The sequence below is a fragment of the Carassius auratus genome, chromosome 35, assembly GCF_003368295.1.
Source record: "Carassius auratus strain Wakin chromosome 35, ASM336829v1, whole genome shotgun sequence".
In the NCBI taxonomy this organism is placed as follows: domain Eukaryota; kingdom Metazoa; phylum Chordata; class Actinopteri; order Cypriniformes; family Cyprinidae; genus Carassius; species Carassius auratus.
The window spans coordinates 6,606,518-6,621,558 of NC_039277.1; the positions used below are offsets into that span (position 1 = coordinate 6,606,518).

Sequence of the window (15,041 nt, forward strand, 5' to 3'; positions counted from 1 at the left end):
GTTCTGGCAATATATATATATATATATATATATATATATATATATATATATATATATATATATATTAGTGACATTACACACAGGATTTATTTTCTGTCTCTCTCTCTCAGGACTTTGTGATGGGACTATCTACACTACTGCGGGGGACGGTCAGAGAGAAACTAGAATGGACGTTTCATCTCTATGACATTAACAAAGATGGACTTATCAATAAGGAGGTATATCATATTTAAATAGGCAGCAATAATTAACACAACTTAATTCAACAACCCACTCAGTCTTCATGTACCTCCCAGGAAATGACAGAGATAGTGAGGGCCATCTATGACATGATGGGGAAGTACACGTATCCGGCTCTAAAAGGGGATGTACCAAAACAGCATGTGGATGCCTTCTTTGAGGTCAGTATTTAGGAATTAATTATTTACTTCATGTTAAATAAAAGTTTAAGTTTTGCAACAAAATGAAAAAAATAAAAATAGAAAATTAACTCTCTCTCACACACACACACACACACACTATTTCCATTATACTCAATTAAATTGGTGTTATTATAATGTGTTATTGTGTTGAATGTGTTATTATAATGTGGTTTAAAATATACTTATGTTTATTGATTTATACATTTCTTTTAATTTTGTGATAAATCATTTGCTTACGATAACATATTTACTTATGTTACATTCCTCCATAGCAATTATCCATGTGTGATTTTTACAGACAAAAAAAATAAAGCGCAACCCTAATCAATTTTCTCTCTCCTACAGAAAATGGACAAAAACAAAGATGGAGTTGTAACATTAGAAGAGTTCGTCCTTGCCTGTCAGGAGGTTTGTTCATACACATGCTGGAATTTATTTATCTCTGCCTTATTCTTATGGCATCCGGTCACTATTTGACATTTATTTCTGCTAGAATAGTAATCTTAAACTTGCAAAATGACTCATGGCTCAAAAACAGCATTAGTTAGCCTACTTGAAAAAGCCACATACTGTATGATTATAAACGAAAGAAAGAAAGAAAGAAAGAAAGAAAGAAAGAAAGAAAGAAAGAGTCCTCTGCAATGTTGTCATATAATAGGATCAAGTATGAAAACGTTATACTGCCGCAGTGTGGTCAAACTAATGAATTACATCTAAAAAATTCTTATTTTTTTTCACCAGGATGAAAACATGATGAGATCCATACAGCTCTTTGAAAATGTGATGTAGAGAAGAAGAAAAGAACACTCAAGAATGCAAGAGGGATTTTACGTTTAAATATATATTTGCTATATTTCACTGAACTGAGTTCTGGGGGAATGATGGCCAGAGAGGGATGAGAGTCTGCTTTGTTTTTCTCTCTCTGTTCAGTTTTTGTAACATATTCCATGTTTTTTCTTGCTGGTGTTGTGGGAAATTGCCATCACAGAATCCACTTTAATCCAGCCATGGAATAATATGTTTGAAAGGCATTTCCTTAGTGGGTGGTGATGGTCAACGTCTGTCTTCCCTATACGAAAAAGAAAGCCACTCAAGCTTTTTTCATTTGCTTGACCCTAGATCTCAGGACTCTACATTTGTTGTACTGGAACTGCATTCAGGAGGAAATACAACCTTGCGTTCTTTGCCAAAAGAGCTTGCATGAGAAAAGCCAGCAGATTTGTTCCCCATGAGTTGCTTGAAAATAATGCTGGCCTTCAAAAAAATAAAATAATAATAATAATTTTATGATGTATTTATTTATGACATTGGGTTTAAAGGATACTTAATTGAATGTTGATTGTCTTGTGTTGTAACCGTTGTTTATTAGCAATTGCTGTTTCCAGTCCAACCGCTTAATGTACATTTCAGTACTTTCCAAGCCATTTTTGCCCACCAAATCTGAATGAATAAGGTGGGACAGAAGGTAAAAGTCTGTGTGTCTAAGTATGGAAGTAAGTCAGGAATATTTAGGAAACTACTAAATAACAACTGTATTCAAACCCAACAAATGACAATCTAGTCCCTGGATACCCTTCTGTCCCCAGATACCTCTGCATACTTTCAAGAAGGACAAATAGAAGAAAGGAAAAGGAAAAATAATGATTTATGGGTCGGTGTCAGTCGGAAGACATATAAGCTATTTATATACTTGCAAGTATGGTGCCACATGAAGAAATGTCCGATGAGGCAGATATAAACTGTGAAAACAAAGTATTAGAAATATGCTGTGCAATTCATATCTCAGTCAAAACCGATTAAAAACATTTGTGGAATAACATTCAGTTGTGTTTTCTTATTTTATTGTGTATACTCTGAAGATTTGGGGTCATTCGTTAGGGTTATTATTTTCCCTAGGTGCTGGTAGAGTATATGAAGGGCACCACTTTATTGTGAATTATTATAATTTATTGATTGACATTTCAAATTCATTTTGTTTAATGTTAATCATTTATGTAAACGTTTTATTAAAATGTTTCACAACTTGCTTCAGAGACAACAGAAGAAATATATATATATATATATATATATATATATATATATATATATATATATATATCTCCTAATAAAACCACGGTACTTGAATAGTATTTTTGTTTTACTTCGAACAATAATGTTTACAGCGCATTTCTTTTATCACTGCACACAATTCGCGAGAGGAATACATTTAATTTAAATCTTCCAACACGCTTATTAGCCGGATGACTGTCAAGCTCTACTTGCATCTCAATGCAGCCCCAGCCTCCGTGAAATGGAGCGGATTCATTGGCTGAGCAGAAGGACCGTCCTAGTAATGGGCGTGACATACTGTATCCATCCTGCTCTCGAGCGCGCGGCACTGTTCAGTCTATTACAGCCACTCATATAGCCTACAGAGATGGATCTCGAACAAATGGGACCCCAAACCTTCCTGTACGGTATGTGATGCTAGAAATACTTACCTTGATCTGTTCTTGTCATATAGTCTATTAGATCCCACGTATTGTACGTAAACGTGGCAAAATGCACTTGTAAGAGCATGGCGTAATGTAGCTTGCCAACCAGCCCAAGTTATAATTTCAGGCTTAACTTGCTTAAAAACACATGTTGAGGTGGTAACTAGTATAAATGCATTGTAATATAGCTATTAAATGGCCGTATGTGGAGTGACATTCAACTACAGCACGTGTAGAGCATGAATTCACACTAGCTAATCGGTTAGCGCTACCGTTAGATCGGGGTAAATTAACCAACCCTGCTCCTGGAGATCGACTGTCCTACAAAGATAAGCTCCAATCCTAATCAAACACACCTGAAGCAACTAATTAATGTCTTCAGGATCAGTTAAAAATTAAAGTCGGGTGTGTTTGATTAGGGTTGGAGCTAAACTTTGCAGGACAGTCGATCGGCAGGAGCAGGGTTGGTTGCCCCTGCTAGATTATACACATAGTGGCAGTTAGCAATTAAGCTGACAGCTATTTGTGTTCGTTCTAGCCTTTATGGTCAAATTCATAATAAACGTATTGGATAGGTTATTAATAAAATGACTCTTTCACAGTTCGTGTCTCCCTTCACGCGCTCTCTAAACACGTGTGCTAGCGCTCCAAAATGGCGTCACTGTGCTCCACGTGTTAGATGAGACAATGCATCAAGTGTCGGAATCTCGTTTTCTAGCATTTCACTTAAAACTGTATTCTTCATTATTTGTCATAAATCAATGGAATGTTATTGGATACTTTTTCTAATTGTCGTTTTCCTAACAAACCCAGGTTATTTTCTCTAATTATACCAACGCTAATGGCCTCTGAAACCATTGGTATCCATGTTCTCCATCATCGAAGTTACTTGCTTACAATGGAAACTCGGCCCTGGTTTAAAATTCGTCTGCATTGTCGGACCTTGAGCAGTAAATTAAAATTTCAACCTGTAGAGCATCTCACAAACCTTGCCACGTGAAACCATGACTGTGTTTTGTTGAATTAGAATGTCGTTTTAAATTTAGTTTTTAAAAAAACGATGCAGTGAAATGAAGGCTATAAAATTATTTAAATTAATCGGTACAGGAAACCGGGCACTCTTATGATTCATTCACGAATCGGATTGAATCGAGCGGTTCACTGACTCGTTTATAAACCATAGTCTGTATTGTGGACCACGTGCCAAAGTAAATGAATCACTTCATTGGTTTGAAGAGAGATTTGCTTGAGAATATAAGCTTACAGAAGTAAGTTAAATTTCTAATTAAAGGAGGGATCTTAATGCTTTTTTTTTTAATATATAAACTTTGTTCGTTTTTACAGGTTGTGAGCTCAAAGCAGGCAAAGAGGTCAGTTTTAATCCGGAAGATGACGATTGTGATCATCAGTTATCAGTCAGAATGGTAAGTGGCCTTTTTTAAACAGTCCACCGATTTTCAGTAACTTGTAAATTTCAAATTTGTTGTTTCATATTGTTTATCTGTTATTGTTGCAGGTCTGCGTTGACCCCAAAACAAAAGATGAACTGAACGTCGTGGAGATCGAAGGGGAAGATTCAGAGGGTCAGAAGGTCAAGGCAGTTCTGGCCACGCTCAAGCCGTCCTCTCTCCCCAGTGTAAGTACAATGTCCATCCAGTAAGCAGTGTCATTTCACACATCTTTTGGGTAAACTTGAGTTGATCTCAATGAATTGCTCTTGGTGATTTTCACTAAAGGTGTGTTTGGGTGGATTTGAGATCACTCCACCTGTTGTGTTCCGTCTACGCTCTGGTTCCGGTCCGGTTCACATTAGTGGACAGCATCTCGTCAGTGAGTATTTCATTAAAAAATAATAATAAAATTGGAAAACTGCTTCATGAATTTTCAGGAAGCTTCATATTTATTTTTTTATATTTTTTTTTTCAGTCATGGGAGGAGACCAGTCCTTTGATGAAGACGAGGAGGAGGAAGAAGAGGAGGAGACACTGACCACATCTAAGAAGAGGCCAGCGTTGGCGTCTCAGAATCCTTCAGTAAGTTCTGGAATGAATTAGGATCTTATAATTGAGATATATGTATGTGTAATTTGTGGCTCATTTTCTAATCGGCTTTATCTCATAGAAAAAAATGAAGTTGGAAGCAGAAGAGGAGGAGGATGATGATGACGACGACGATGATGATGATGATGAGTAAGTATAGTCTTTACCATTGACGTAAGGTCAAACGTATTTATTGTTTTAGAAATAGTATTTATTTTTTTTTAAATAAGAAATTAAATAATATTTCCATTTTACCTTCCAGGGATGACGATGATGATGAGGAGGAGGATGGTGAAGATGATGAGGAGGAGGAAAGTGAAGAAGAAACTCCTGTAAAGGTAAAAGCAGTTAATCAGGCCCTGCATCTTGTAGGATGTTTAAAAGTGTGATCAGAAATGCTTATTGTCCCGATTGTTCTTTGAGGAAAAGAAGGCACCATCCAAACCACAGACCCCTGCACAGAACGGAAAAGGACCCAAGGCCAATACGCCTGCTAAACAGAACAAGACTCCTGAAAAGAACAAAAAGGATGACAAAAAAGCACAGTCACCCAAAACGCCACAGACGCCACGGGTTTTCACTGTCCCAGAGATCAAATCCAAGATGATGGCGAGTGTAGAAAAGGTATGCTTCCTTAGCATCCTCTCTGCATACAGAGTCACAATGAGTTATTGTGTTTATTAAGAAACCATTATCATTCTGTGCTTTGGGTATTATGGGAAAAGGTTGGTTAGTGCATGATATTTACGAAAATAAAGAAAAATAGCACTCTAACCCCTTTCTCTCTCTCTCTCTCTCTCTCTCTCTCTCTCTCTCTCTCTCAGGGTGTAGCATTGCCAAAATTACAGCCGAAGTTTGAGAACTATGTAAAGAACGGCTTCAGAGTCACAGATGCAAAGGTATGTGCACTGCTATTGTGCTTATGTTGTTTTGATGTAGATATTTGTGTCAACAACAAATAAGAATGTCCAAGACTGATTGGTAGTTTTTATATATATATATATAGATTTGCCATTTAGTAATTTTTCTAATATTTATTAAGTTTTACATAAATGCTTCATTGCTTTTCATCTAAGAATTAAGAAAAGTTGACTGTTTCATAGTTTTTTTTTTTTTTTTAATGTAAAAAAATAAATTAAAGTAAAAATTTTAATTACCGAAGAGGTGTATTCAAGTCGTTGTATGCTTAAATTAATGATAATAAGTTCCTATCATGAAAGAAGGTCTTACCTGTTCTTCTGTTTTGTTTCTCCCAAGGTAATCGAGGAGCTCTGGAAATGGAGACAGAGTGTCAAATAAATGAACTAAAACCCCTTTTATCTTGCTTAAATTATTAGGCACCCCTTTTTTTACCCTTTTTTTTTTTTTTTTTTTGAGCATGATTTTACTTTTTGGTTAACTTCAATTTTATGTTTGTCCAACATATTCCTCAGTTTTTATCTAAAATCCGTGCCATTCTTTGAAAAGACCTTTTTCATCCCTTGCAATCTGGCCTCCCTCACCCCTGTGGTGTTGTCATGTGCAGGGAGTGTGGCCTTCATTTGGTGGCTTGTTGACTACCCGTCCATGGTTTCTTTAAAATGACATTGAAATGTGTATGGCATTCTGATTAGAGATGTGCATGAGAATCAATTTACTGAAATCATCTTAACGTGATTTGTAATGCAGGATTCATGGGTTTCAGAATAGTATCAGTGATGAATTCCAGTATGTCAGCAGTTCACGTTGTAATTGCCAATATCAGTATACTGTAAAATGCTTGAATGTGGGATGTATTAAATGTTTGGATTGATTAGTCAACTGTAAGAAATCCGAATGTCAACAATGAATACTGAAGTTAATATGACATTCTGTGCAGCTAAATCTAATCTCTGGACTGCAATTCAGATGTGGTTCACTTTTTTGATGACCTTAAATCTGTTTAAATACAAATAAAGTTTATATTTCACAAGTGTTAACCCAGTTTAATGTGGCTCTTAAAATTCCACTTGGAGAAGTCAGGACTGTTTTGATGGGTTTCCCCAAGGTTTGTTATATGCTTGACTGTGACATCTATGTCTAATAGTTTCTTAGCTAGTCTGACTCTGAACACTAATGACTGAATAAATCAATTTTTTTTTTATGTACCCAATGTAAAGTTATGACCAGCCTTGAAGAAGAAATTAGATTACTTACTAGTAAGACTAGTGTAAGCATTATGCACCTTGAATTGTATGATCACTCAAAATTATTACCAGGTAAATACAATGAGATGGGAGCTAAATGTGAAAAAATATCTGCCTGCTTTAGTAGTTGCTTTCCTACTATATACTATCAAGTCCAGAGATTTGTAACCTTAAGGAGCATGATGGATTGTAGCGTGACTGAAGACTGGTTAGGTATGCAGCAGCTAAACCATTTAGGGCCCCATAAGTAAGTAGTGATATTTTGTAACTTATACGTAACTTAATAGGTAGCCAGTGCATATATTGTATTAAACAGGAGAAAATTAATAGGAGAAATCCAATTTAAAAGGAGAAAAATATTGGTCTTCCAGTCTTTTACATTTGTAACACATTCTGTTATCTTAGATAACTTGGAAGTTTTATGTGGTCTTGTTAAAATATATAGTTAAGTATTATCAGCATAGCAATGGAAACTAATCCCATATTTTCTAATAGTATTATCAAGGGGCAACATGTATATTGAACATAGCAGAAGGCATATATCAGATCCTTGTGGCACTCCATACTTTACTGGCATTCATTTTTCACCAATTTAGACCCTGTTTAAATAAAGTGGTAATGGTCAGACTGGTATAAACCAGGGGTCTCCAAAATGGGTCCTTGAGGGCCAGTGTCTCCAAGCCTAATTAATCCCACCTGAACAAGCTAATTAAGGTCTTAAGGCATGCTGGAAACTTCCAGGCGGTTGTGTTGAGGAAAGTTAGAGCTAAATTCTGCAGGACACCGGCCCTCCAGGACTGAGGTAGGAGACCCCTGAACTAAACCTTCTTAAAGCACACCCTTGAATACACAAATCGCTTTGTAATCTATCTATGATATGAGTATGTCATGATCTGTATTGTCGAACACAGCACTCAGATCAAGTTAAACCAGTAATGAGATGCTGCCTTGATCTGAAGCAAGAAGCAAGTAATTTGTAATTTTAACAAAATTGAATTCTGAATTAAATTCTTCATAGATTTATTTTTTATTTATTTAATTATTTAGCAGGAAGGAGCACAATTGAGCAGACAACTTTTTTTCCTACAATTTGAGACAAAGAAAGAAGATTTGAAATAGGTCTGTAATTTGCCAGTTCATTGGGATCTAGTAGTAGTTTCTTAATAAGTGGCTTAATAACCGCCAGCTTGAAGGGTTTTGGGATGTGGCCTAAAGATAACGAGGAGTTAATCATATTGAGAAGCTTTTTTTTCCCGCGGCTACGGGTTAAAACTCTTTTATTAATGTAGTGGGCACGGGATATAATAAAGATATTGTTTACAACATGATTATTTGTTAATCTAGGCACTGTGCTAAATAAAAACCTTGAATAGGTTTGGTTGTTTTCTATGAGTTTGCAGATATGCTCGGACTTGGCAGCTTTTAGAGCAGCGTCTAGCTAGACATATAGCGTTGTGTTTTTTTATTTATTTTTTTTATATATTTTTTTTTTTACCATTTTAACCAAATTTGATAATTTTCTGCAGTTATAAGTTAAATATATGTTTAATACATGTTCAGACGTTTCATATATAGGCCAATTACATTTCACGTTATAAGTTTGCGGATGCAGACTGACATAGACTTTCACGTAATAGCCAGCAGAGGGCAGTAAAACACCGCCTTTTGCCAAACAATTTGTAGTTGAGCAACTATAGATGTAATGTCATGGCTGTAGACCTGGAAAGGAGCCAGGAATACTTCCTGTGTAAATTATCTTGAGCATTGAGTCTATATCACTGAAGGCTTTCTCAAATGACCCCGACTCAACTGTTCTCCAGTCAAAGAGGCCCTGGCACAGGTCATTACTAACCATCTGTCCATAAAGAGCTGTAGCAGAACTCCACAGGTTCACCGTGCAGAGGCTTCGACAGCATTATTATCTAACGAGTCTGTTAAATCACTTTATAATGGACACCCCTCCATTTACCCCCCATCCAGGCCTTTAAAACAGGTCAGTTCCTGAGAGTCAGCACTTTGGGAGGAGGGAGTTGGTTGCAGAGGGCATACAGGCTTTTTTATGGTCCCACAGGATCCTGCATTTATCTGCTTGAGGACATAAGTGCTTCTTTGCTGTGGCAGGCATAATCGACTGCAAGCAACTTCCAGGGCTCAGTTATTTGTCGATCAAATTGTGTAGAACAATATTAGGGCCTCTGAAAGCAACGTATTACTCAGAAGAGTGCAGCTTAGGGAATTGGAAAATGCCTCTTCTAAAAAAAAAAAAAAAAAACATTAGGGGACTAGCAAATTAAGCAAAACACATCTTTTGTGTTAATGCCAAAACAGATTGTTTATTACTTTTTTGTATGCTATTTACATATTTATCAAATACAAAGTATAATACAGAGTTTGGGATGCCACAGCACACCTACCACACATGGCATCTAACAAACCCTTGTTTCATCTGAAATCGTTCTTTCCCTCTGACACACAACATTCAACCATGGAAGCATGATTCTGAGGAGTTTCTGAGCGCAATTCGGAATCACTGCTGAATAAATCCACCCAATAAAATAAATTGCAACCACTCTGTATAACATCATACACCTGTCTTCTGGACGTTTCATGTGATTCCTCAACTAGTTGGGATGTAATTTCATAAAAAATGATGAAATATTCATATACTATCCAGCCTGATAAAACAATAACTTATATCGATGACAGAAAAGTGTTTATTTGTGCGTTTGTGTCCTTTTCTTCCTCACAAATGGTCAGATTGGGGGCATTTTAGGTCGTGGAATTCACATTATGAATAATTAATTCATTGTTACTTCCATCTTCTGCATTAATCCTGTGTTTTACAGCTCTGAGTGGTGGAGAGATTACACAGGGGCAGAAGGACAAATGAAAGGATGGAGGAGAAGATCAGTGGATCTGTATAAAAGGGTCAGCTGAGAGGGCCTGTTCCCTTGTCAATGAAACTGACCCTAATGGGGATAAAAAAAAAATCTCTGTACGCACAGACACGCCACAAAAAAAGGATATTCTGCAGAGGCTCATACGATGCAGAACTTTTTACTTATATGGGTTTGCTCATTGGTTCAGTATTAGTTCCTCACTTTTTTTGTGGAATGAAATAGTCTTTTAGGGAGGAGATAAGGTCAACCAACATCCCAGTCCATCAAAAAAGAAAGAGAATGTCCTTTGCTTCTCGAGTTGTGGTACTCATACGAGCGCAGTCACTCCCCCGAGCTTGCCGCTCTCTTCACTCGCCCAAGGCTGTAGGTTTTGCAGGGCGAACAGTGATGAGTTGTGGATGCAGAGCGGGTCTGTTGGAACTGATTCAGTCAAAGACTTCTGGAAGGCATCGTGCTGGAGTTGAATCATCAGTCGGTTGGCCTGCTGTCGCTCTGCCTCCCTCTCTTCTGCCGTCTGCCGCCTGACATAAGATGGAGGGAAAAGATGGAGAAAATTAGAGGAGTAGAGGTTTTCATTTGCCACAAACTTGATCATGTGAACGTTTACTACAGATATTCAGTTATATATGATATTACAGGGTGAAAGATAGTCAAAGACCCAACATTAAGCATTTAAGACCACAACAAGATATGAAGATCTTTGAGGAACAAACCAGCATATGGATTTGAATATAATTTTGTCATATGCACATGCAGCTGAGATGTTTGTTGAGATGTGATTGATTAATCAACCGTACCAATAGGTAAATTTTTATTTAAACATTACATTTGTGTAATGTGCGAGCAGCCCCTCCTTTTCTACAAAGTGCGGCATGTCATTAGTGCCTTTGCCTAATTAATAATTCATATTTCATCTTGACAACACCATTATTTTCCCATTAATTCTTACAGGTATTATGGCCCTTAGTAGGTCAAATCTGAGAAGGGATTTCAGGTCATTACAGACATTAATGTGGTTAGTCTACATACATACATACATACACACACACACATACACATACATACATACTATGTCCAGTATTGAATTTTTATTACATAAATCATTCACATAATTCCTGTTTTCAGTGACTCTGCCTAAAACCACGTGACAGCAGTAAAATAATCAGTACACCTATTTCACAGTAAGTGTTATTGGACACTTTCAATGTCCAGACAAATGTTTAGAATTGTTTAGAGTAGGTTGTGTATTGTCTAGTGAAATTGTGCTTTTATGCCTTTACTCCTCATATCTGATCTGAGTTTTTCACACCCATTTCTACATCTTATATTAATATATCTCAATATGCCTCACCTCCATTTGGTCCTGCGGTTTTGAAACCAGGTTTTGACCTGAGCGTCTGTCATCTTCAGAGTTTTGGCCAAAGCTGCTCGTTCAGCGCTGGCCAGGTATTTTTGTCTGTGGAAGCGCTTCTCCAGCTCACAGATCTGCACTCGGGAGAAAGACGTACGAGGCTTCTTTCTCTTAGGTGGTGTGCGGTTCTGGTACGGGTGACCAATACGCCGAGCCACAGTGAAAGGCGTCAGGGCTGCTGTGAAATGTGAATAAAGAGAGAAAAGCCAGTGAGAGGTAAGGCAAGTCAGGAAGAGTCTGACAATCAGCTTACTGACCTCCTTAACACACTAAATCATTTTTCTCAGTAGACAAAAAGCAAAATTGGAACCTGCCTTTTCAAGATTCAAAATATTTTTTGTTGCCTTTTAGTAAAGTAATTTTTAGATACAAGATATAAGACACAATATCACTGTTGTTTTGTTGTATTAGTTTATATATTTGAAATGCATTAAAAAAATTCTAAGAATGACTGTTAGGAAGCAAATAGTTTTTTTGCACATTAAATAAGCTTTCGCTTAAAGGTTTGTGTAATTGTGTGCTGCATAAATCAGCCTAAGTTTCTGACTCTTGCTGAGTCAAAGGGAAACTGTGTTCCTCATCATTATAAATTACTGTATGCCTTCATGCACTATACCTTTTAGACTTTATATTATTGATTGATAAATACTAAAAACCCTCGTAAATAGATGGATTGCTGATGCTCTTAGGATTTGTTGAGAGGCCTGTTACTCAGGTTACATATAGGCTGTACAATAAAATCACACAAAACTTATCTTATTAATGTTGCATCAAATACAAACAGCAGCTGTTCTTCTAATGAAAGTAATAACCTATATTGTTAATTTATTTATTAGCTAAAACGCACAGAGAAGCAGAGAGCGCCTGTTATACCGCAGCTATATGGCAATAATTAAAGCTGGTGAAATATTGATATGTCTTTCTAATGGCACAGCGTTCGCCATTTACCCCAGAATAAAGAAAGCGGGTGATCTATGTGATAGGCCTGAACTGTAAGAGTTTACATTCATATGCAAAAGAGCGGTTAAACTAAATATAACAATACTCATTTATTCATGTCTTTCTGTCGCACGCTAGGTCTATGTTCAGTACTTGTTTGAAAAACAAAAACTAATGCCCGCGTAGTTAATTAAAATTAAACTAATTAAAACGAATTCAAATGTTTATTATTTTAAGTCAATGACTTTAATGATTAGATAGTTATTAAGATATGTGTTAAAAATTGTCAAATAAGCTTAAATGATATTGCAAAATCTAGCAAAAAAATAAAAATACATATAATAATAATAATAATCTTTTTGTTTGTGTGGTTAACAGACACGTTGACCTATAAGCTGAACATCTTGAGGTGTTGACTTTCTCTCGCTCTCTTAATTTAATTTCGCCCATAACCGGTACAGGTGTATCACGCTCTTCAAGGTCAAATAAAACTAAAACGAGCTCTTCTGTAGCATCCATTCATCTGCCGCCTCTTTATGGAAAGAGCAGGATCAAGTTTCCCAGACAGACTGTCTAATATTTACTGTATTGAAACCTCCATCAATTCATCCATCTGATTCTTTTACAAGCAAACATGCAACAGCATCACAGTTTGCACAACTAAAATGGCAAATGATGAAGAGTGCATCTGTGCTGTTTTTGAGTATGCTAATAGCCTACATTTCTATTGCGATAACGACTTTAAAAAGCCTTCGTCGTTTTTAAATGCAGAATATTTAAATAATTCGTACTTCGTTCATCTCAATATGGACTACAATAAAATACATTTTCTAATTGTTTAAATGCACTTTAATGATAAAGCATCAGATAATACCGTAGGCCTAAAGTTACTGATAAAGCATGTTATTAGGCTATAGCGTGTCACCAACAATAGCTTAAGTACTTTTTTGTTTTAGTTCTTGTCTCATAATAATGCCGTGCTATATATAGGCTATATATATATATATATATATATATATATATATATATATATATATATATATATATATATATATATATATATATATAATGAGAAGAAGAAAATTCTGCTATGTTGTTAGGCTATTATCAGGCTATAAAACACAAATTGTGAACTTGAGTGATTTGTGCAGTCAATTCACCATTTCCTGATTCTGATTACTTCAACCATGAGGATTTTGTTAGAAAAACGAAAATAACAGATCGAAACAATAGGAGTATTTGTTTACCTGCAAATCTGTCTTTTGCGAATCGCTGGCTGCTCTCCATCCAGGGAAAACTGAGGCTCCCAAGTCCGGGTACCGCGCTGGCCATGGGTGGAGGCACGGCCGCGGTCAGGGGCCTGTGAGCCGGGACCCTAATCACTCCTCCTGGTGCAAGGGTCAAGTTCACTCCGTACGGACTGGACTCCTCATATGGAGCCGCGATACCGTGAAAAGTGCCTGTTAGCGTCGTGTACGGCGTTGCGCTCGCTCCCGTTGGGCTGCCGAGATGGTAACTTCCTCCGCTCGCGCTGCTGCTGTTGCTCTCGGAATTATTCCTGCTCGAGTTCTGCTGTGATTCTTGATCGGTGCCGCTGAGAATCTGGTCAATGCCGAAGCTGATGGGTTCATGTTGGGTTGGTTGTGATGTTTGACTGGTGCCACCTGGGCTGGAGCTTGGGGCTCGGTCCATCCTCACCACCCGAACCTTTCCAGTGGGTTTATTCCACAGACAATTTCGTATTGCCCTGGAATCGCAAAATGGAAAACTCTATCTCTGTGAGTAAAGGGAATGCCTCGTAATATATACTTTATGATGTATTACTCCTCGAGATTCAGTTCTTGACTTAGGATGGCTTGGACGCATTCGACTGTGGGTAAAAAGTTTTTGGCACGAGGACTTGGCAGATTTCTGGCACTCTCTCTCTCAACTGGATCCCTGCGCGGAACTCGTTGGGCTCTACTCTTCTCTGATTGGGTAGTGCTCAGTCTCCCTCTCCTTATTGGCTTTCATTTTGTTACAAGTCACAAAACATAACGCGTTTTGACATCATTCTTTAAAATGCAGATCGTTTAGTCTCCCATTTCTGTATTGGTCAAGTATCTCTTTATTATGGACATGCTGACATCAGCATGCATCAGTGGCTTTTTAAATTCTTGAGTATTTAATAGAGATTCTACCGTGACCCTGTGGAAAATAAAGTACTCGTCAATTGTAATTTTTTAACTTTTGTGTAGAAAAAGAAGTTTGTAGGGTAGTTTCAGATCAGATAAGATGAGGAAAGTATAATTTGATGACTTAAATGTTTCAATAATATTTCTGGTTTCTATAAACTAAGCTATATTAAAACCAGGAACACTTATCAATTAACGCTTTAAAATAAAAAATAAAAAATCATAAATCGAATTTTATGTCGCCTCCAGCAATCAGAGGAGTGCATTTGACCTCAAAGCTGCCCTCTACTTTTTTTTTTTGTTACTTTTTTTTTCTAATATGTCAGTCAACTTTAGACTTTTTCGCTGCTTTATTAGACGAAGATAAAACTAATTTATTATCCTTTTCGTTTATTTTGACCATGGGGCAGCTGGAATGTATTTCCAATTATACCACATCAAGATAAAAGACTTTAAGTAATGATAATTATATTAATGATAATACTACTAATAATAGGCTAATAATAAAAAAAAAAAA

At 36.8% G+C, this 15,041-nt stretch overlaps 3 protein-coding genes across 5 annotated transcripts in view; 2 read left to right on the forward strand and 1 right to left on the reverse strand.

Moving 5' to 3' along the window:
• Window positions 1-2,248, forward strand: part of kcnip1b (Kv channel interacting protein 1 b) — a 36,842-nt gene extending 34,594 nt beyond the window's left edge. Inside the window, exons 5-8 of one of the 2 annotated variants that reach the window (XM_026219555.1) lie at window positions 111-218; window positions 297-401; window positions 768-830; window positions 1,164-2,248. In XM_026219555.1, the coding sequence (XP_026075340.1) occupies window positions 111-218; window positions 297-401; window positions 768-830; window positions 1,164-1,211 (324 nt within the window). In that variant the 3' untranslated portion in view covers window positions 1,212-2,248. The remainder of the gene's footprint in view (window positions 1-110; window positions 219-296; window positions 402-767; window positions 831-1,163) is intronic. The other variant, XM_026219556.1, reaches the window with a different exon arrangement.
• Window positions 2,249-2,734: 486 nt separating this feature from the next.
• LOC113054193 (nucleophosmin-like) lies at window positions 2,735-6,897 on the forward strand. 2 transcript variants are annotated; one of them, XM_026219558.1, is made up of 10 exons: window positions 2,735-2,878; window positions 4,241-4,320; window positions 4,413-4,532; window positions 4,633-4,726; window positions 4,823-4,929; window positions 5,018-5,085; window positions 5,198-5,273; window positions 5,365-5,559; window positions 5,760-5,834; window positions 6,193-6,897. In XM_026219558.1, exons 1-10 carry the CDS (start codon window positions 2,839-2,841, stop codon window positions 6,232-6,234), a joined length of 897 nt encoding a protein of 298 aa, XP_026075343.1. In that variant the 5' UTR covers window positions 2,735-2,838; the 3' UTR covers window positions 6,235-6,897. The 2 variants fall into 2 exon arrangements, with proteins under 2 accessions (XP_026075343.1, XP_026075342.1); XM_026219557.1 differs by having other exon boundaries at window positions 2,736-2,878; window positions 5,359-5,559.
• Window positions 6,898-9,402: 2,505 nt separating this feature from the next.
• LOC113054195 (T-cell leukemia homeobox protein 3-like) lies at window positions 9,403-14,267 on the reverse strand. Its single transcript, XM_026219559.1, has 3 exons — window positions 13,598-14,267; window positions 11,352-11,589; window positions 9,403-10,521 (listed from the first exon to the last, which is right to left on the reverse strand). The coding sequence occupies exons 1-3, from the start codon at window positions 14,040-14,042 to the stop codon at window positions 10,308-10,310; spliced, it is 897 nt and encodes a 298-aa protein (XP_026075344.1). The 5' UTR covers window positions 14,043-14,267; the 3' UTR covers window positions 9,403-10,307.
• Window positions 14,268-15,041: the final 774 nt, after the last annotated feature.

Excerpts from the sequence above, each read along its gene's own strand:
- LOC113054193 (XM_026219557.1), top strand. The coding sequence starts at position 2,839 with ATGGATCTCGAACAAATGGGACCCCAAACCTTCCTGTACG. Across the intron at positions 4,533-4,632 it reads AGCCGTCCTCTCTCCCCAGT|GTGTGTTTGGGTGGATTTGA; the intron begins GTAAGTACAATG and ends TTTTCACTAAAG. Across the intron at positions 4,727-4,822 it reads TAGTGGACAGCATCTCGTCA|TCATGGGAGGAGACCAGTCC; the intron begins GTGAGTATTTCA and ends TTTTTTTTTCAG.
- LOC113054195 (XM_026219559.1), bottom strand. The coding sequence starts at position 14,042 with ATGGACCGAGCCCCAAGCTCCAGCCCAGGTGGCACCAGTCAAACATCA. Across the intron at positions 11,590-13,597 it reads CGCAAAAGACAGATTTGCAG|CAGCCCTGACGCCTTTCACT; the intron begins GTAAACAAATAC and ends CACATTTCACAG. Across the intron at positions 10,522-11,351 it reads AACCGCAGGACCAAATGGAG|GCGGCAGACGGCAGAAGAGA; the intron begins GTGAGGCATATT and ends ATCTTATGTCAG.